The sequence below is a fragment of the Xyrauchen texanus genome, chromosome 26, assembly GCF_025860055.1.
Source record: "Xyrauchen texanus isolate HMW12.3.18 chromosome 26, RBS_HiC_50CHRs, whole genome shotgun sequence".
NCBI lineage: Eukaryota > Metazoa > Chordata > Actinopteri > Cypriniformes > Catostomidae > Xyrauchen > Xyrauchen texanus.
This window is the reverse complement of record NC_068301.1, coordinates 25879816-25902464: the sequence shown is the minus strand read 5'-3', so window position 1 is coordinate 25902464 and position 22649 is coordinate 25879816. Positions and strand designations below refer to the sequence as shown.

Here is a 22649-nt window from a genome sequence, read left to right as displayed (position 1 = left end):
AATAAATAATAATAAAATAAATCTATTCAAAGGCCACCCTCAAGTCTCCACGCTATTCTGGTTTTTTATACATGGTTTGGGGTCCTCAATTCAATGTAGGTCTAATTGATTTTTTACAGGAGAGAAATGAGGTCTTATTACTCAGAAAGGTAATAGCACAGAACTCTTCAAAAAGGCAATTTGAGGTATCATGTCTGATCAACTTGATATGTTGCTTCCAAAAGTTCTTGTGCACTGACATCAACCCAATTCTGCCAAGTTACTGACAACTGCCATCTACTATCAGACAAACGGATTCTAGTCTCATGGAAACCATAAAGTACGTTTGCATAAACATTAATGAGCCTGATTCAGAGGATGCATTTTCCCTCTAAGATAATATTTATATGCCACTGGCAGTTAAGCTTGGGTTTGGAGTAGGATGTCTGCTTAACAAAATATTCTGTTGCCTCTTACATTACAACAAATAAAAAAACTCTTGGTTTCAACAACACTTCCAGCTTCAGCCACTGGGGGCAGTGGTTAAAATTTCAGTAAGCACAGGCCGATTTCTGCTTAAGAACTTTTTACCTAAATTCTCAATAAGAACATTTTGCGCAAACAATGCAGGAAGTGTTCTAAAATTGTATCTAGCAATTCAGTCCACTGGCGGCCATCTTTGGAACTCTCCCAGGAAGCTATTTCAGAGCTATTTCCAGTCATGAAATAGCAGCTTCTACTACATGAATGGGGCAAGACCAAAATCTCCAAAATGGTTGGTCAAGATTTCAAAGAACATATTTGAAATCAGCAGTAAAATATGTGCTTCTTTACCTCAGATTAAGCTAAAAAACAACACAATTTTCCCAGCTCATATAGCTAATCCGTATGCGCGCTCTCAAGTTGGCTCTTTTACCTGTAAGGCGGGGCTTCCTTTCTACATCCTTTGATAGATGTAGTTTCTCCCATTCATTCTAATAGAAGTGGCCAATCTCTGCTAAATAGTCTCTGCAGTTATGTGCTAAAGTTTAACACTTAAACTATCTACTCGTATCTGTCTTTGTTCAAATCTCTAACCATAACTATGAGAAATAATGATAGTTATGCCCCTTAGTAAGCAACACAAAACTAATTCTGTGTTGTGTTGAAGTAATTACATACATTTCTTTAGGACAATGTATCAGCTGCAGCTTTATTATTATTATTTCCTTGTCTATAAATTACACTGAAGACCCTGAAAAAATATTACATTTAATTTCACTGTATTTGTGCATATGGCTGGAATTCCAATAAACCTGACTTGCCTATTAACAGAACAGTGACTATTGCATCACAAAATGATTAGTGGTGCTGTGTAAAATGTGCTAACTGTTAAAACATTTTAGGAATTTGTGAATTTTCCAACAAATATGAAAATAACGATAATATAATTTCTGGTTTAAATTTCACTTTTAGCCACATGTTTTATTATATCTAATTCATCTAATTTAAGTCCACAATTATCGATTTAAAATAATTTTATTAGGTCCTTATGTGTTGTTCATTACACATAAAAAATTTGATTCATACAAAACTACAAAACAAAAATCCCATTATAATCCTCAATAGAAATGAGTGGTTTAAGCCACTCCATCCAGCTTAAGTGTCCAGGCTTGAGCAGGTGAATAGGGCAGATCCATTATCAGCACAATCAGTCCCGTTGAGTGTAGAGGAGCCCATTTCAAAGGCTCAGATATACCCAACAAAGTCACCTAAACACAGATGTATGATTAACGCCAAGATCTTCTTTGATATAAAAATTTTACATTTTATTCATTAAATAATACACATTTTTGTCCTGAAACAAATGTTTCCATAACATCAAATTTCTGAGGTTCTCGTAAATATTTACCACAGTTTTGTCTGACGTTCTAGGTTCAGAGAGCTGAAAGGTGTACTGCATGGGTCTTGAGGTAAAGATGGCATACACAGTGGTGCCTTTTGAGGTGTACCTGCAATTGGAAAAAAATTTCAGGAAAATTTCCTTTTTCAAGGAAAATGAAAAAACTAATGATGCATTCACAGCTTTAATATAAATATGCCACAGGCTAACTAAAGCTAAACTAAGATTTCAGGAGAGAGACTAGAAGAGAGACTCAGCACAGAAGAATCTTTAAAAAGTTTAGAAAGCATCAACTCACCAGACAGGGACGGTTGAATTCTCAGTCTGTACTCTCCAAGGCTTTGTTGCATAAATGGCTTCACCATTGACCTTCATCCAGGCTCCAACGTCTCTGAGACGTTCCTCAAAAACAGGTGGAATCATGCCATCTGGCTGGGGTCCCACATTCAGAAGGTAATTGCCCCCCAAGGCCACTGTGTATACCAGGTCCTATGGCCACACAAAATGAGGTCGAATGATGCATTCCATTGATTACAAAGGGTGAATTTAGGAGCAAAACAGCAGCGACATCAAATGTGAATGGCAAAACACTCAATTATACATACACAATGGAAGATATTTCACCTAAAGTTCAAAAACTTCAAATAGTCCAAGTTCAAAGCTTAAGAAATTATGTCCAATGATGCAAAATGCCTCAAGTTCACACAATGTGAATGAACTCATAGCGCAGTGGATGATGAGCACGCACTGGACAAAGATATTTACTTAAAATGAAAACTCATATGTCTTGCAGAAGACATAGAAAATGACACATGAGCAGCATGAACGAATTTTATGATATTTAAGGATCTTTCTAGGCTTTCCACTGTCATTGTATTGATAACCCCATGATTTTCCTTAAACATCCTTTTATGTTCTGCCTAAGAAAGTAAGTGTTTGGAACTATACGAGCATAAGTGAATTATGACAGAATTCTTAGTTTTTTGGTGAAATATTCCTTAAATGCACTCAAGATCAGCCACATGTAATAGCAACATATCTCACCTTTATTATGGACGATAGATCCATTAGTTGGTTTAGCTCCATATTACGACGATAACCCCAAGAGTATTTGTCCACTGATGTGCATTTCTCCCACTTGTGACTAGGTAACTTCCCTGGGGTGAATTTGTCAGCACAGTTGTAATAACCTCCATGTTTACAGTAACAGCCCGCCCCCCATCTGTCATTAACCACAACTACATCCTGTAAAGAGTGTAATAAATCAGTTATTATAATTTGAATTAAAAATGTGAGACCCTTTTCCAAAATAAGAATGACTTTGTGAGCGGATCTTACTTTGACCGGACTATCATTGTAGAGCCAGGCTAGAAATTCAGTAGAGTTCCAATAGGTGTCAGGTGCTTCCCAGTCCCCATCTGACCATATCAACTCAGGCTTATACCTGAAATGAAACACTTTGACATCTCACTTAAATGTCCCATAAAAATAAAAACTGTATATGTTTGCTTAAAATGCTGATGTTTAAACAGACATAAATACAACTGAATGTCAGGCTTACATCCTGTGCAATATTTCTTCCTTACATAAAACGGTTCACTTCCTTATCAATCATATGACTGATGTCATTTACCTCTTGACCAAATTGTAGAGCTCTGGCATAAGTTTGTTGTAAACAAACTCCTGAGTCTTGAAACCAGCCTGCTTGTCACTCAGGTAGAGGGGATTGAACCATTCAAACAGAGAGTTGTAGAGTCCATAATGCAGAGATCTAAGGAACATAAACTTCATGTTGTGTTTGGGCTCATTTGAATCAGGATAGACTGCTTTAAATTAAGTAATGTCATTATCTATGTTATATGCATGTTTCAGTAAGTAATAAGGAAAACGTCACAAAAGACACTACTGTTTATTATACACTATACTGTTTTTTTGTGTGTCAGAGGGAATTTCATACAATAATACTCAGTGCAGTTTTGCCAATTTTTTCTTATTGCATATTACTAATTGAGAACTTTCCAATGATGTATAACATTTTATATCTCATTATTAACATCTCATTTTATGTTTTACCAACTAATGTAATATAATTGTTGTGATAACAAAAGTGCAAATTCTGAGAACAAAACAGTTCTAATTTGTCAGCAAAGACAAATTTGTAGGATCAGCTATATTCATTGTAAAGTACAGATTCTAAAATTATTTTGTTTAGATCAAGCAAGTGGTTATTAATTTATAACAATTATAATTTTTTTCTGTAGGAGTGCCTCCCACTAGCCCGATATAAGCTCAGTTCAATGAATCATATCATATATATATATATATATATACACACACACACACACACACACACACATACACATACACATACACATAGTATAAGTCATACGTTTACATACACTTAGGTTGAAGTAATTAAAACTCATTTTTAAACCACTCCACAGATTTAATATTAGCAAACTATAGTTTTGGCAAGTTTTTTTAGGACATCTACTTTGTGCATGACATGAGTCATTTTTCGAACAATTGTTTACAGATAGATTGTTTCACTTTTAATTGACTATATCAGAGTTCCAGTGGGTAAGAAGTTAACATACACTTACACTGGTGGCCAAAAGTTTGGGATAATGTACAGATGTTGCTCTTATGGAAAGACATCGGTACTTTTATTCACCAAAGTGTGCAAACACCTACAAACAAACAAACCTTTTCCTTATTTCAACGCCCAAATCTGCAACAAGATCCCTGCGCGGTCCATTATCCACTGAATTCCAGTTCCAGGAGTTTGGGGAGCCCCAGTTGGTGAACCCTTCGTGATGTTTGGATGTGAGCACCACATATCTGTGCAAAAAAAAAAAAAAAAACAACAACAACAACATTATATGCAAAAACATACAAATAACATGCAAATGCATGTCTAACTTGTCCTAAATACGCACTTTGCTCCTGAAGCTTCGAAGATTTCTGCCCATTCAGAAGGATCAAAAAACTCTGCGCGAAATCCAGGTGCGAAATCCGCATAGGTGAATCCAGGTGGATAATTCTTGGCCATGTACAGAATATAATTAGCTTTGTGCGCACCCTGCCAGTTCCACCAGAACCACTCGCTGCCGAACGCGGGCACAGAAAACACTCCCCAGTGAATGAAGATCCCGAACTTCGCATCGTCGTACCATTCAGGCAGAGGTCTTGAGTCCAAACTAGCCCAATCGGGAGTGTATCGAGCTCCGATTAACGACACACATGATAACAGACAAAGAAACGGTGATATCTGACTCCGAGTCACTTCCATTATTTAACAGAAATAAACTCCAGTTCAATTTGCAGAATTGAGCGCGAGCATTAATGAGCAAAAGTGAGCCTAAACCTCCAATATCAGTGAATACATGTTAACGCACACTGACGTCTGCACAAAACGTTATTCTATATATTTCTTCCTAGATCCATTTCAACTAAACATAGCGCGGTCATAAACAAACACGTTTCTATTTCCTGGTTCATCATATGACATTAAACATGTGACCAAAACAAATGAACAGGCTTTTATAAAAGAATGTGCTTCCTTTTAAAGGTGCACTCCGTAATTATTTTCCTCGTTAAAAAATGTTTAACTCCTGAAGACATTAATTGTAATTTTGCAGTATATGTATAAAGTCATGACCACTCATACTAAAATGTAGACACTAGTCATATCAATAACCTTATAAAAGCTGTTTTATTCTACATGGAGAGGGTCCACACATGGGGGCTGCCATGTTACAATCACATGACCAGTCGAACACTTCTCAGTAACCGTCCTGTTATTTGACATTAATCTCAGTAACCATCTGATTAAATTTGACATTTTCACTCATTGATTAAAGTAATCATGGGTGACTGTAAATACTAAATATAATAATTCCTTACATTTATATAGTGCTTTTCTAGGCACTCAAAGCACTTTACATAGTATAGGGGAATCTCCTCAACCACCACCAGTGTGCAGCATCCACCTGGATGATGCAACAGCAGCCATATTGTGCCTGAACACACCACACACACAATTGGTGGAGCAGAGAGAGTAGAGTGATGCAGCCAAATCAGGGATGGAGATTATTAGGAGGCCATGATAGATAAGGGCCAAATGGGGAGGATTTGGCCAGGACACCAGGGGTTACACCCCTACTCTTTACAGGAAGTGGGATTTTTAATGACCACAGAGTCAGGACCTCTCATCCAAAAGACAGTGCTTTTTACAGTTTAGTGCCCCTGCATAAGGACCCACACAGACCATAGGGTGAGCCTCCCTGGCCTCCCTAATACCACTTCCACCAGTAAACTTGGTTTTTTCCCAGGAGGTCTCCCATCCAGGTACTGGCAAGGCTCAATCCTGCTTAGGTTTAGCAGGCAACCAGGTAAAAGCTGCAGGGTGATATGACAGCCGTAAATATCTGCAATGATATCTGAAACTGTTACCTATTGATTTTAAATGATGCTGCATCCAAGCCGCTATGTGTCAGTGTAAATCCAAGATTAAACAAAGACAAAAGTTACTGAGCGCACATTTAAATAATTTTTGTCATGTGCTGACATCGTATTTTATAAACTTTCATACCTGTTTTTCATCGTAAGGTGCATTAAATGTTTTTATATATGCTTGCTTTAATAATAATAAATGTTATGATTTATTGGCCACTGTTGCCTTTTGTAAAATGAGAAATGCCAGTTATTGTAGATAATGAAGAGAGTCAGCTGTGAGTTTTTTTTTATATATATATATATATATATATATATATATATATATATATATATATATATATATATTTTAAAACAAATGTGTAGTTGCTTCTCAAAGGAAGACAAATGGAATAAAAATGCAATTAGCATTATGACTTTCATGAAGCAAAGATAATGAATATAAAGGCTAAACATAATAGTTGCATAAACACAATTGAATAAATAACCTTTTTTTTCTCTTTTGTAGCCAACCAAATTAAATATATATATATATATATATATATATTCTTTTTGGTGTGCTATGACAAAACAAAATACTTCTGGGACAGACAACATTCTCACAATGGTGTAACACTTTACAATAAGGTCCAATTCGTTAACATTAGTTAACATGAACTAACAATGAACATTATATTTTTACAGCATTTATTGATCATTTTTAATGTTAGTTAATAAAACAATTCATTGTTAATTCACGTGAGTCCATAGTTCATTAACAAATGTTAACATAATACAACTTTTGATTTAAAAAATAAGTTACTATATGTTGAAATTAACATTAACTAAGATTAATAAATACTGTAAAAGTATTGTTCATTGTTAGTTCATGTTAACTAATGTAAACTTATTGTAAAGTGTTACTCTCACAACACCGTTAATTATGGTGTTTAAGGCAGATCACATATGAGATGGTGCTTTTTTTAAAACAATTACAATACTCATTCACACAAATGCCACAGCACATTCAATAGTCTGTTGGGCCCTCATTGTCATACAGCAAAATATGTTATTTCATAATTAACCAATGCAGATTTATACTAAATCAAAACCAAGTGTAAATACAATTAAGTAATTAACCATTTTTCCTGACCCCCAAATAATCTCAAGACAAATGGCTATAGTTTGAAATGGAGAACACTGTGTAAACTTGTGTTTTACAACTTCCCAAAGACCTTTCTTTTGATAGTAATTTGGTAAACATTAAAAAAAAAAGTGCAACAGTGCAAATCAATCTACAATAGTGGGCCATTCTCTGCAAGCTGTCTTGCAACAATTAGCTTTTCATCCTGTGTTTCATCCTGTTCAGCAACACTAATGCTGGGCTCTGCTTCATCCCCTTCCACCATGAATACAGGCCAATCGGAGTCTCTGGTAGCCCTCTCCATAGCCTCTGATTGGATGCTGAGGTTCAAGGAGGAGGGGTTGTCATTAGTTGTAGTAACAAAGGTGCAGCTATCACAAAGTCCATATCGCTTCATTCCTTGGGATACAATGCCTGAGAACACTTGCCGACAGCCTTTGCAGACTATGGGCCACGTGGACCGATGGACCTGTACAAGAGACATGCAAAAACAGATATTTAAAACATGTTGAAATAAGAGAAAAACTCATGCAGCATAATCATACATGAAAAACTAATACTTGGGCTGTGAAGGTAGTATCTGATTAAGATAATGGCAATTAATCTCATGACATATTGGGATGACTAATTCAAAAATTTTATTGTGCTGAAATTATATTGTGTATTCAGTGTTAATACTTTCAGTCTCATTAGGAAGCAAAAAAAAATCATATGTAATACTTTTCATAAATGTATTTTTCGTAAATGTATTACTGAAAATGAAATTCCATCATACAATCACTGTTTGCTCTTGTTCAAAAATGTTTTACTTTTGCACAGTGTTGGATTATTAAAAAAAGGTAACTAGCTACAAGTTACTACTCTAAAATTGTAACATATTACTGACACTAAATACTAACCTATAATAAATACTCACTAAATACTTCATTGAAAAAGTAATCACATTACAAATGACTTAAAGTTACTTTATAAAACTCTTCACAGAAAAGTTTTTGTTTTTCTGCTAAACAAATTCAAAATACTATATTTCTAAATACTATATTACTATATAGTCTATATTTCCTCCTTGTTCATTGACTCGTGAGGAGGCACACAAACGTCAGTGGTCACAAAATGCAAACAGATGTACATATTAACGTAATTCTTATTTTAAATTAGTCCTCAATATATAATATTATTTTAGAAATAGGTGTAATTCAAGTAAAATAATTAAAAGTAATTCACTTCATTAAAAGTTCATAACTGTAATCTCATTCCAAGAATTTAAAATGGAAATTGCAACACTACTTTTTGTATTTATTAATTAGATGAAATCAATTAAGTACTTTGTAAATACTATTATACATCAGACATTGTATTTACACTAACATTCTGGTTGCTCTGGTACTAGCAAGGTGGGAGATTTATAAACAGTACAAAGAATATTTTGAAATGTCCCCAGCCCTGAATATCTTCAAAACTCTAAGCTACAATGCAAAGGTTTGCAAAACTAACTGCTGCAAATTGAATATTAAATCAAAATCAAATCAAATCCCTTTATTGTCACTCAACCATATACACAAGTGCAACAGTGTTGATGAATTGGTTTGATCCTTATGTTTGATGAATAGAGCAAAAGAATGCTATGACTTGATACATTTCTGATCAATTTAATGCTAACTTATAATTTCCTAACTTTTTCCGCATAAACCGTGAATCTGAGGTAATCTGATCTCTTTTCTCCATTTTGATATTGGCAAAACAAGTGCTCGATAAGCTTCAAGCAGTAGCGACATATCCAACTCTACAGCCGCCATTCCTCTACACATTAACAGAGTGAGCATATCCTTCTCGTGTCCTCCTCTGTCACTGTGTGTTATTGACCCTGCATGCATGTATGATCCCACAATGACTAAGAACATTTGCCATTACACAAATGTTAAAGTGAAACCGTAATATTTTGTGTTTACTATCAAATTAATTCTCGTTTAAATGGTGCGTGTACATCACAGCTAGCGTTTAATTTTCAGGAGCTGCTGTAAATGGTCCGACTCCCCAATGCAAGTTGCTAATGGCCTCAGTTCATATGGAGGGCTCACATAATTCAATGTTGCACAGGCAAATGGGACTCTTAAATGAGTTTATGATTGCCATTTCTATATTCGCTAGTCCAATGTGCTAAAGTGCTAAATACTCTAAAATAAAATGATCACAATCAGACAATGTAATAATTGCAAGAAGCCTATATGAATCCTTATTTGTGTTTTTAGTTTATGGTTTTATTATACAATTGAAGTTGAAGACTCATTTTTTTTAACCACTCCACAGATTTAATATTAGCAAACTATAGTTTAGGCAAGTTGTTTAGGAAATCTACTTTGTGCATGACAAGTAATTTTACCAACAGTGTTTTTTCACTTTTAATTTACTATAATCACAATTCTAGTGGGTCAGAAGTTTACATAGACCAAGTTAACTGTGCCATTAAGCATCTTGGACAATTCCAGAAAATGATGTCAAGCCTTTAGACAATTCGTTTCTGATAGGAGGTGTACTGAATTGGAGGTGTACCTGTGGATTTATTTTAAGGCCTACCTTCAAACGCAGTGCCTCTTTGCTTGACATCATGGGAAAATCAAAAGAAATCAGCAAAGACTTAAAAAAAATAATAATAATAATTTTGAGCCTCCACATGTCTGGGATCAATATCCAAATGCCTGAAGGTACCACGTTCATCTGTAAAACAATAGTAAGCAAATATAAACTAGGGATGTCCCGATCAGCTTTTTTGGCCCCCGATCCCGATATTTAAATATCTGCCGATACCAAGTCCTGATCCGATACTTGTATTTGCCTAGATAATAGAGCTGCAGACTGTTTTTTTGTTTACAAGGTAACTAAAATATGTCTTCAGCTTAATGCATTTAACTTAGTCAAGCTAGCATTTTTATAAAACTCACACATAAATTCAACTTCTACTTAGAATGGTGTAATAGCTTATTTTATCTTTAATAATCAGGTACAAAAATAAATAACAAATCCAGTGAGTTTTGTATGGATGAAGAGAAATATTACATGCACTTACAAATGGAGTAAAGAGCTTGACTTAAATAATCACAACAAAAAATTTATTCTATAAAAACAAATTCAAAATTTCGCAATTCCACTTAAAAGTGGCATAAACAGTTACACTTGAACAGTGTATAAGAAAAATATATTCAAAACAAGCTCTAAAACTGCTCCAATATCTATGGACTGTTTACTGTCTTTGAGTTTTGCTGTAATACAAATCACTAATTATTAAGCAAATTCATAAAGACTCAAGTGTCGTTATCAAAGGTTAAACAGTTCTATTTATTAATAGTGGTATTGTGACCAACATTAATCTGATTTATATTGGGATGAGTGACTGAGGATGAAGAGTGCATGTCTTTGATTGACACAGAGAGCACTCATGATAAAGCGAGTAAAGCTAAAAGCGCTCATGATTGCTCAAACAGTCTCTATCACTCAACACAACGTCTGATTGACTCACGTCATGTATTTGCATGTTTATTTGTTGTTAAACCTGTTAGCAGCCTCTATGTCCTCTTCACTGTACAAAGAGTCCGAATAACTACTGTAACGACTCTAGAAAATGGGCAAATTAATATTCACACACATGTAATTCTTACACATTTTTAAAAACAAACCGGCATATTCATCTCAATTACACCATGTCTGAAAGTTTAAATTTGTGAATGCTGGAGGAAACAAGTATCTATATCCACAGTAAAACGAGTCCTATATCGGCATAACCTGAAAGGCTGCTCAGCAAGGAAGAAGCAACTGCTCCAAAACCACCATAAAATAGCCAGACTACAGTTTGCAAGTGCACAAGGGGACAACGATCTTACTTTTTGGAAAAATGTCTTCTGGTCTGATGAAACACAAATTGAACTGTTTTGCCATAATGACCATCGTTATGTTTAGAGGAAAAAGGGTGAGGCTTGCAAGCCGAAGAACACCATCCCAACCGTGAAGTATGGGGGTGGCAACATCATGTTGTGGGGGTGCTTTGCTGCAGGAGGGACTGGTGCACTTCACAAAATAGATGTCATCATGAGGAAGTACAATTATGTGGATATATTGAAGCAAAATCTCAAGCCATCAGCCAAGAAGTTAAAGCTCAGTTTCAAATGGGTCTTCTAAATGGACAATGACCCTAAGCATACCTCCAAAATGGCTTGAGGACAACAAAGTCAAGGTATTGGAGTGGCCATCACAAAGCCCCGACCTCATCCGATAGAAAATTTGTGGGCAGAACTGAAAAAGTGTGAGCGAGCAAGGAGGTCTACAAACCTGAATCTGTCTGGAGGAATGGGCTAAAATTCCAGCAACTTATTGTGAGAAGCTTGTGGAAGGCAACCCAAAATATTTGACCCAAGTTAAACAATTTAAAGGCAATGCTACCAAATAATAACAAAGTGTATGTAAACTTCTGACCCACTGGGAAAGTGATGAGAGAAATCAAAGCTGAAATAAATCATTCTCTCTTCTATTTTTCTGACATTTAATATTCTTAAAATAAAGTAGTGATCCTAACTGACCTAAGACAGGAAATGTTTTCTAAAATTAAATGTCAGGAATTGTCAAAAACTGAGTTTAAATGTATTTGGCTAAGGTGTATTTAAGGCGTTTTCCCCGTGGGCAACAGGGTAATTTGGGCCAGCCTGCTGGCAAGTACCGGCCCGTTTTTTTAGATAATTTACCTAAGAAAATATTACTTACAGTTGTTTCTGTATATTAAGCTGGGATTAAAAAAAAAAAAGTATTTTAACACTGAAAAAAGTTACTTGCTTTAACGGCATTTAACATTTAATCTTTTGTTTAAATTGTTGAAGATTTCACCCAAAAATTTAAAAAAAAAACTTTTTAGGTAAGATACTCACTCTCATATTGATCCAAACCCATATGACTTTCTTCCATGGAACACAAAAAGAGATGTTAGACTGACAGCCTCAGTCACCATTCACAAGTATAGCTTGTTTGCAGTCACGTGATTCTGATGACACGCAAAATTCAGATGGAGGGCAGGAAGTGAAAAGCAGAATGGACGAAATGGAGGAAAGTTCACACTGTACTAGTTTAGACGCTATTACGAGAGCAAGGTATAAACAGAAAATCACAACATATGTTGAACGTGATCCTTATGTTATGAAGAGGAGCGATTTTTCAACTGAATTAAAATGGTTGCCTGCCATCGAGGCGATAGATATAAACAACTACCTTGTCCTCCAGACATCCTTCTACTCCAGAAAACAAATGAAAGAATACAAAAGTATGGAGGCATACAACTTTTTTGTTAGTGTTTGGGTCAACAACCTCAGTACCAATGTGCTCCACAATGACTGTCGTTTGGTTTTCGCCCGGCTAAGTGGGATTTATTTTTTGTCCTGTGGATTAACCTAGCAACAAACATTAAACGCTGCTGCGCCACTAGATGTTAGCGTTACGGATGTTTACTTTAAGTTATGAGGTTAACCACTCTCAAAGGTCCGCAGGAACGCCACTAAAGACATGGATCGTCATGAAACAAGACGGAGAAGTCATTGCAATTGCATGGCAGGGTAAGTTATTTATGTTCGCCTGTGTTACACATTACAGTGTTAGTGTGGTGTTGCTTGTACCATCTATTGTTTTAAATATATCACCAGTGCACACCCACAGATGAACTATACAAAATACAATGTTCCTTTTGTGGTTAATAAAGAAATGTCTATTCTTAAGTTGTAATAACTTAACCTTGGATGAAGTGGTCACTGCACACGCGAGCATTATCCAACTCGGCTCCTCCTGACCGTAGGCGCAAATTTACAAGCCATTTTTCAGGCGTTTTCAGTCAATTTCTTGCATTTGATCCCCCTTATGAACAACAACTTTTGGTACATGATAAAATCTCCTTGTGGTTTCCCAGTTTGATCGATTTGAGCAACCGTCAACAACGCAAAACTTAGACAATTTGAGTTTTTGGTAGCGCTTCCTATGTAGAAAATCACTTGCTGCCCTCCATCAGCATTTTGCGCCACATCAACGCAGTGACGTGACGTCATGTGTACACAAGCTATTGTGTGGTTAAAAAGGATGTTTAGTGTTCCACAGTAGAGTCATAAGGGGTTGAAAAAACAGGAGGGTGAGTAAATGATAACAGAATACAAATTTTTGGGTAAAATGTTAACTTGGGCAGCCCTAATTACATTAATTAACATAATTATATTTCTGAGGGCTTATGAGGACTTACCGAAATTGCATGAGTTCGAAGATGTTCTTGACGTGTAAAACGTTTGCCGCAGACCTCACAAGGATAGGGTCTTTCTCCTGTGTGACAACGGATGTGCCTCTTCAAAATACCCTTTTGTTTGGCTGTATACGGGCAGAACGGACATTTGTGCAGTCTCCCTGTGTAAATGCACACATATTTTACCACACATTCCTACATCTTTCTTTCTATCAAAATTCAAAAATGTTAGATTTATTCAGTAGCAACACAACAACTCTTACCTGGATCATCCCCATACCAATCATTTTGAATCTCCATACCACAGGGACCCCCGGGGCCAAGCGCCTCATCCATACGACCAAATCCAATACCATACCCCAAGCTCTGGGAGAAATGTTCATCACGGTTAGGGTTGCTTCCCCCTCTGAATAGCACATCTGAGAACTGTTTCATTGGAAATGATATTGAGGGATGTTCAGTGCTTGGAGTTGGACTAGTGTTAACCGCTCTCTCCCCATCATGTGGGCCTTGATAAAGAGTGGTGTCTTTGGATTCCCGAGAAGACTCACCCTCTTCATCAGGGTCATACTCGATTTTGGGGTGCACCAACCCCAAAAGCAAACCTGGGGTGGATGAGTTAACCAAACCTAGGCCTGGACTCCTCTTTATTGGAGCATTCATATGAGACGGGTTGGGATATCCTCCTTGTGAGTTTTCGCTCTCTGAGTCTTTGCTACTTGTTGCAGGTGGTGTGGAGACGGCAGCCGTTGGAGCGTCATCAGGGCTGAGGGCCTCTGTGACCCGAGCGGCCCTTTTGTCTCCTTCAAAATTGGAAGCAAAAGGAGCATTAGTGACAGAAGCAGGGGTTCCTCTGTCATCCAACCCCTCATTATCTTTGAGTCTCTCTCTCAGTCCTTCCCTCTCCCTGTTACAGATCTCCAGGGATGACTTGATGTAGCCCTTACAAAAGTTCACTACATCAGTCATTTGCAGGTAGCTAGCAGCTGACATAATTTCGATGACATTGTCGCTGCGCAGGGCGAGTCTCCCTGAATACAGAAAGTCCAGGATGAATGAGAACGCCTCGGCTGTGACTATGTCTAGAGAGGCTGTGCTATTTCGTTGGCCATTGTCCTGCAGGTAACGCACCAGGAGGGCCCGAAAATAACCACTGCTGGCGAAAAGAATATTTCGGTGTGCCTTGAAAACACGTCCCTCCACTATGATGCTGCAGTCACAGAAGAAGTCTCTCTTACGCTGTTCGTTCAGCTCAGACAAGAGCCTAGACAGGTAGGAAGGAACCTCCATTTTTACTGCAGAGCCATAGGCTTCTCTGGCAGGGTAGATATTAAATAATAGATGAAAAAACAAGAAGAAAGGCAGAAAAAAAAGTCAATAACATTTACAAGCCTTTATGCCTATAAAAAGTTTCAGAAATATATATATTTTTTTTACATACAGCCTTTGACTATATCAGATGAAGAAATGGGAAGCATTTTCTCTTCTTTTTTACGCCTATTAAAAGGAATGTTCTGAGTTCAATTTGTTGTATCACCATTTGTAGCACAAAGTTATCACTTCGACTCGTCCCTCTTTTAATAAAAATTATAAAAAAGGCAAAAACCACAGTTACAGTGGGGCCCTTTCAATGGGAACGAATGGGGCCTATCAATAAACATTGAAATACACACTTTTTAAAAAGTGTGACAAGACGTAAACATTACAAATTTTGACATGATTTGAGTTTGATAAATAAGGGATTTACCTGTGTTACAGCATTTAAACGATTGCAGGGTTTGCCTCCATTACATCGTTATGAAAATATTGTTAACATGTATATAGTTGTATATTGCCCCATTCACTTACATTGAAATTACCTTACTGTAACCACGATGTTTTTGTTGTTGTTTTTTTTAAATAAACGAATAATTAACATGGCAATTAACCATGCAATTATTACTTTCCTATCCTAACTATGCACGAGTATGGTTAGTTGCATTTTATTATTTGCATTTAGCATTGCTTTGCCTGCATCAGAACAGAGCTGCAACCCACTGTCCAGTTCAGAAGCACTGATAGATTAAAGACTGCCTGTCAACATTAACGAACCAATCAGACTCGTGACATCTAATTTTGCTAGCGGTTCTTATCTCGGCATGGATATCAGAATCACAGGCTTTCAAGACAAAAGATTTTCACAGTAGTAAAGTTGAATGATTAATCTTAGGAAGCAGTAGCGAACAATAGTAAGACCCGTCTTACAAAAACAAACACAGCGCACACGAAACAAGAGTTAAAAAATTTCTACTACCTCTGATACGGGACACGTTGATTTTGGACGTCAGTAATCTGTATATACATAAATTAAGGTTGTTGTTTGCTTGCTCTTCTTGGTGGTCTTATAAAAATGTCTTCCTGACTTCCTGTTTCTACGTTGTACTTCCTGTCACTGCCTCAAAAGCCCATAGCCGTGGCGGGGTTTAATGACGTCAATTAATAATAATAATAATAATACTCGCGTAAAACGTAATCTAATTAATATGTATAAGTATTTAATGTTTGGACCAATTGAAAATGAGAATCAGCAGGCAAGGGCGGGCTGAACAGTGCTTAACTATGTTTTTCCACATGTCCTGTATCTGTGGTAAGAAGACATTCAATTAAAATTATCTCTGCCGGCCTTCAATTAGTTTTTTCAGGTTGTAGTCCAAAAACCCGGAAGAGAATTCGCCATGGGTTCACTCTGTATTTTCCTATGGTTTTTATAATAATCGAAATTATGAGTAAAATAAGGTGTTAAACATTACTTGACGAAACGAGGACATTCTGTTCTACAATATAAATGATACACTTTCATACCTCAAACGTGAATTTTGAAGCCATATTGAATTACATACTTATTTAAAAAAAACACACTACAGACCTTATTTAACTACTAAGTTCAAAACATTATAATGCTGCTTTCCATTCAGCTCGGAAAGCTGGATTTTCCAACTTCCCACTGGGAAAAGTGCAATGGAACGCCACTTGAAGTTGTAATTCCAACTTGGAAAGTCGTTCGGAAATGTTCAACTCCGACTTCACCGAGATGCAGGTGTGTGACGTCCAGTAGTATTGGGTAAGTTACTTTCAAAAAAAGTAATCCACTACTGATTACTAATTACTTTTTTATATTAAATTACTTTACTAATGACTTCTTCTGGAAAGTAATTAGATTACTAATTACTTTACTTTGAAGTTACTTTCTAAAACCAATCAAATCTGTGAAAAAAACAAATGTGACACTTTTAGTATTTTAATATTTACTGAAATATTAAAAAAATTACAGCGATATGACAAAGATAGAAACTTGGCTAAAGAGATCCAATGCATTTCTAAAAATACAGCTTAACTTATTTATCTTAAATATGCTGTATTAGTTATAGCAAAGGTGTGCTACAACTTTATAATACGCTGATTGAGGCGGCCAAATATGGACTGGATTCCGGTCAGAGAATCAGAGGTCGGAGGATAGATTCTTCACAAAGATGTATTTATTGAACAGTCTTTCTGGATGCCATCTGAACCAGTTATTCTTTGGCAATTATGTCTGTATTAATGGTATCAAGTCATAAACGCATTAAACAAACATGAGTAAGTGTGCAGAGATAAACATTCTCCAAGACCGTCTTCCTGTGTGTACCACTATAATCCATCCGTGTAGCAAACGACTTTGATTCCTAGGACAGGCTTTCGTACACAGCCGCCCCCAATTATCTGACAGGATAATTGTAAACACCAAGAAAGTCTGAAAATCTAAGGCTCTTCCTCAAAGGGAGGAAGTGGAATCAACCTAACAACTGGACGAGTGTAGGATTTCCCATTAACACTGATGCGAGCAGTGCGGATTTTCCCATCAGGTCCAGCCAATGTCTCAGACACTGTGCCCACAGGCCACAGGGCACGAGGAAGTTGGGGATCAACAATGAGAACCACTTGGCCCACAATTAACTCTTTGCCATCCTTTCTCCACTTTTGCCGCTCCTGTAAACTTGGGAGGTAATCTCTGATAAAGGCAGTCCAGAAATGATCCGCCAACACCTGGCTATGTCTCCATCTGCGTCTTCCGAGCAGGTTGGTAGAGTCGAAAAAGACTTGAGGTAGGGAGGCATCACGACGGCCCATTAGGAGTAGGTTTGGAGTCACTGGGTCAACATCTGCTATATCGGAAGATACATAGCCGAGAGGCTTGGCATTTAGAATACCCTCAACCTCCGCTAATAATGTCTGCAGCACTGGCTCTGGCACCGTTTGCTCTCGCAGAATGACACGTAGTGCAGTCTTTACAGATTTAACTTCACGCTCCCAGGTTCCTCCGAAATGAGGAGCATTAGGTGGAATGTGGCGGAATCTGATCTTCTGTGGAGCAAGCAGCTCTTGAAGCTTGGGTGCCATGACATCAAAAGTGTCCCGTAGTTCTCTGTCTCCTCCTACAAAGTTGGTGCCGTTGTCGCAGAGCAATTCCATGGGCTTACCTCGTCTTGCTATGAAGCGACGCAGAGAGAGCAAGAATGCATCAGTGTCAAGGTGCTCCAACAGATCTAGGTGCACACATCGGGTTGTCATACACTTATAAAGGATACCCCATCTTTTCTCATGGCGACGAACAACCTTGACTGAAAAGGGGCCGAAACAATCCACCCCAGTACAATAGAACGGCGGTTGGTGAAGTTGCAGCCTGCAAGATGGAAGATCGGCCATTTGGGGAACTTCAGGCTTGGCTCGCCAGAACTGACAAACTTGGCATTTTCGTTGGTGCTTACGGACGGCTTCTCGGCCCCGAAGTATCCAATACTGGCGACGCAATTCCGCTAGCACCCTTTCAGAACCAGGATGCAGAAGTCGGCTGTCCATTTCTTTAATTAACAGCTTCGTTGTAGAATGACCAGGGTCTAGCAGTATAGGGTGAATAGCATCAAGGTCAATAACTCTATGTAACCGTCCCCCTACTCTGATAAGACCTGTGTCCTTATCATACTCTGGTGCAAGGGATACCAAACGGCTGGTAGCTGGAATCGGCTGTCCAGTCTTCAAAGCTTGGACTTCTAGTGGGAATGAGTCCTGTTGAGCTTGGGCCAGAATAAGCTTCTCTGCTTCAACATAGTCATCTGCTTGCAGTGAAGAGTCACTGTTTGCAGCAGCCGCCCTGTGTAGGGACCTGACAGTAGCCTCAATAAGCTCTAGCCATGTGTGAGATTGATCAGAGTCCACAAGTAAATGATTGGTGACTTTAACAGTGCCGATGGACGCAGTTTTTCTCAACTCACTGATCTCCGATTCTACCTTAGTAACGAGTATAGATGGCCACTGGTCAGAAGGTTGAAGGAGGAAGTCTGGTCCTGAACTCCACGGGTGAGGTCCTGCTTTCTGGGTCAGTGTCAGGCCTCTTGTGATGTAGTCAGCGGGGTTGTGAGCTGAATCAATGTACCGCCATTCAGCCGTGTCTGTGAGGGTCTGAATTTCTGCTATGCGTGTCCCTACAAATACCTTGTAGCGACAGGACTCAGAGGTGAGCCAGTTCAGCACAGTCGTCGAGTCAGACCAGAGGGTGACTGTCTGGAAATTATGAGGCAACTCCGTCTGGATCACCGTCGCTAACTGGGCGCCAGTCAGGGCTGCACTCAGTTCCAAACGAGGCATGGAGAGGCATTTTCTGGGAGCCACTCTGGATCTGGCCAGAACAAAGGCGACATGGATGTGGCCTTGATCATCAGTAGTACGCAAATAGGCCACGGAGCCGTATGCTCTTTCTGATGCGTCGCAGAATATGTGGAGTTCCCGGATGGCACTAGGGTAATCAGCACAGGCTGGGGCATAAGGTCGAGGAAATTGCAGCTGAAGGAGATTAGGAATCTCTCGCAGCCAAGTTAGCCACTTCTCTCTCAGCTGTAAAGGTGTTATTGGATCGTCCCAGCCCAAATTCTGTTTCCAGAGGTCTTGGATGAGAACCTTGGCCCGGGTGATAAACGGGAGGATATACCCCAGCGGGTCATACTGACTGGCCAAGGTCTTGTACACGTTTCTCATGGTAGGCTCTAGATGCTCGGTTGATCGCAACTTATAGCCTAGGGTGTCACTGAGACAGTCCCACCGTAGGCCCAGAGTGGGTTCTTGTAGGTCTGTACTGGCTTTTGTCAACCACAGTTCACTGTTAGCAGACCGGGCTTCTGCAGGAAGATGTCCGATTACAGAGGGTACATTGCAGGCCCACTGTCTGAGGTCGAAGCCTCCCTCAGACAGTAATTGACGAAGTCCATCAACTACCTCCTTAGCTTCACCAGAGTTTGAAGTGCTGTGCAAGCAGTTATCAACATAGAAGGAATTCTCAACTATGTTAACCAGACTGACCTGGTCGTTCTGGTGGTCTTGGGCACTGCGCTGGAGGGCGTAAATGGCGCAACACGGGCTGCATGTAGTTCGAACGGAAGCACCTGCCATTCATATATCTCAGGCTCCTGGTCTCTGCACATGTCCCTCCAAAGAAACCGCAACACTGGCTTGTCCTTGGGCAACAAGCGTACCTGATGGAACATAGCTTTTATGTCCCCACTCACGGCTACTGTGTGTTGTCGGAACCTCAGAAGCACACCTAACAAAGAGGATCCCAGCATCGGACCAGGAAGCAGCTGACTGTTCAAGGACTGACCCTGATGTTGGAATGAACAGTTAAAGACGATCCTGTTCTTTCCATTGTGTTGTACGATATGGTGTGGAATGAACCAAGACTCCGAGGTATTGTGTGCTTCTTCTGCAGTTATCTTGGCTACATATCCAGCAGATTCCAACTTGCGGATTTCAGTGCAGTAGGCTTTTGCTAATTCAGGATCTCGTGCCAGTCTGCGCTCAGTACTTCGAAGACTAGGAAGAACAGCTCTTGTCTGTATGGAATATGGTCATGGGCATGCGTCGGAGCAATGGTGTAGCATAACGTTGAACGCCATCTACGTTCACACTGGTTGTGGCGTTCTGGAGCATAGCGAGAGCATCTTTGTCCTGTTTGGACCTGGTGACCATCTTCTCATTGTATGGGAAGGTGTCGACTTGCCAGAGACGTTCGACGTGCCGAATCAGATCATCCTGAAGCGGAGTGGTGGTGATATGAAGGCACTGCTGATAACACCGTGAGGGCTGCTTGGGGCTCATGGGACCCTGAAGAGACCATCCCAGCTGTGTTCTGATGGCTATTGGACCTCCGTCTGGTCCTCTGCATGCAGGCTGTATCGGCATTAAGAGGTGCGGCATGTCAGAACCAATGAGGAGTAGTGGTTTGACTCTGTCAACAGGGGAAAGAGGAAGATCTCTCAGATGACGATAAGCTCGTTGAAGCGCAGCCACTGGATAGTTATGTTCCGCGAGACTCAAACCAGTCGCAGTGAAAGCATTGGAGATAGTGAACCGCTGCCTGGGTTTGGTGACTGCTGAGACCTCGAAAGAAACGGACGAACCTGCAAGTTCTGTGGAAGATTGCTGAACAGTCTGTAAATGAAGTAACTCTGGGGTACAGGTAAGCTTGAGCTGCTGCACTACAGGGGGAAGCACAAGTGTTCTCTCTGACCCATCATCAAGGACAGCATGTGTCTCCATAGTGTGATGTTCATTGTGAAGGAGGACCTTGATGACCTTCAGCATGACTCTAGGTGTACGGTTCGGTCTGTCCAAGTAAACCCAGGTTGATGGGAGGCTGACGGTGAGGACAGCACTGGTAGTGTCTTTGATGGAATCGTGAAGAACTGTGAGATGTAGCTCTTTACAGATTCTACATGGACGCTTGAGGTTGCAAGACTCTACAGCATGGGACCGTCCACATCTCCAACATCGTTTACAATCTTTAATCCAAGATGCAATCTGGGAAGTAGTCAACTTCTTGAATGCCTCACAAGAGTTGAGATAGTGATCACTGTTGTCACAATGGGGACAGTATGGCTTGGGCTTGGAGCTGAACTTAGGGGCTGTCGACTCAGGAGTTTTAGCTACACTCTCACGGGTCAGTAGAACTGGCCTCGGCTGCCCTCTTGGATAAAGTACTCCTCGAGCTCTACCGAGAGGCTTCGGAGTTTCACTCTGGAACATAGCCACTGCTCTGCTAGAGATGCGTTTCGCTTGGGACTTAATCTGAAGCCAGTCGGCTGAAATCAGGTAATGTGTAGGTCTTGTCGGTGCCGATCTGGAGAATACCTCGACTTAGGCAGTATTCAACAAAACTGTCACGATAGGCTGGTGGCAGTTTACTCAAGAGACGGTCTACATGCGAGCCACACAAAAGCTCGTAACCATTTGGGCCTTCAAGAGTTCTCAGCATACCCACTAAAGACTGTACTGACAATGCAAATGAGTCGAATGCATTAACATCACCCAACTTAAGAGGTGGGGTGTTCATGATGGCACCCAACTCAAACTGAACAAGCTGTCTTGGTTGTCCATACTTGTCTTGAAGTGCCTGCAGAGCAGCAGTGTAAGGCTGGGGATGATACATGAAGGATTTAGCTAGCTGATGGGCACTAGGAAGTTCCAAATGACTTAAGAGAACATGGTATTTATACTGTTCACTGATATGATGGTGATTACTCAACAAATTGTCCAACGCTAACTTAAACAAAGCAAAGTCACTCTCAGTGCCACTCTCGAAAACAGGTAACGTGGGTCGTGGAATGCCATAGGCTGATGCGAGCAAAAGCTCTGGACTCGGCTGAGGTGAGTAGGCAGTTGGGGAAGAGGCACAGATGCTTTAACATAACCAGGAGTATGAAGTGTCGTCGCCGATGCTTGGTGGCTGAAGACAGGGAGCTGCTATGGACCTGGAAGTGTTGTCACCGGCGTTGTCGCTGTCTGTTGTAGCCTGTAGCGATGGGTAGGTAATGTGGCAGTAACAGGCTGCTGTGTCACACGCTGCATGCCGCTACTCATGGGGTACGCAGTGGACGTCGGAACGGTGA

General features: G+C 39.5%; 2 protein-coding genes across 2 annotated transcripts; both read right to left on the bottom strand.

The window, feature by feature from the left end:
* Window positions 1–1155: 1155 nt before the first annotated feature.
* LOC127620068 (tissue alpha-L-fucosidase-like) lies at window positions 1156–5355 on the bottom strand. The gene is made up of 8 exons (XM_052093162.1): window positions 4801–5355; window positions 4568–4702; window positions 3495–3632; window positions 3200–3305; window positions 2906–3106; window positions 2160–2350; window positions 1871–1970; window positions 1156–1730 (listed from the first exon to the last, which is right to left on the bottom strand). The coding sequence occupies exons 1-8, from the start codon at window positions 5151–5153 to the stop codon at window positions 1599–1601; spliced, it is 1356 nt and encodes a 451-aa protein (XP_051949122.1). The 5' UTR covers window positions 5154–5355; the 3' UTR covers window positions 1156–1598.
* Window positions 5356–6687: 1332 nt separating this feature from the next.
* LOC127620158 (zinc finger and BTB domain-containing protein 8B-like) lies at window positions 6688–16108 on the bottom strand. Its single transcript, XM_052093274.1, has 4 exons — window positions 15989–16108; window positions 13959–15010; window positions 13699–13856; window positions 6688–7908 (listed from the first exon to the last, which is right to left on the bottom strand). The coding sequence occupies exons 1-4, from the start codon at window positions 16036–16038 to the stop codon at window positions 7591–7593; spliced, it is 1578 nt and encodes a 525-aa protein (XP_051949234.1). The 5' UTR covers window positions 16039–16108; the 3' UTR covers window positions 6688–7590.
* Between the last annotated feature and the right edge of the window lie 6541 nt (window positions 16109–22649).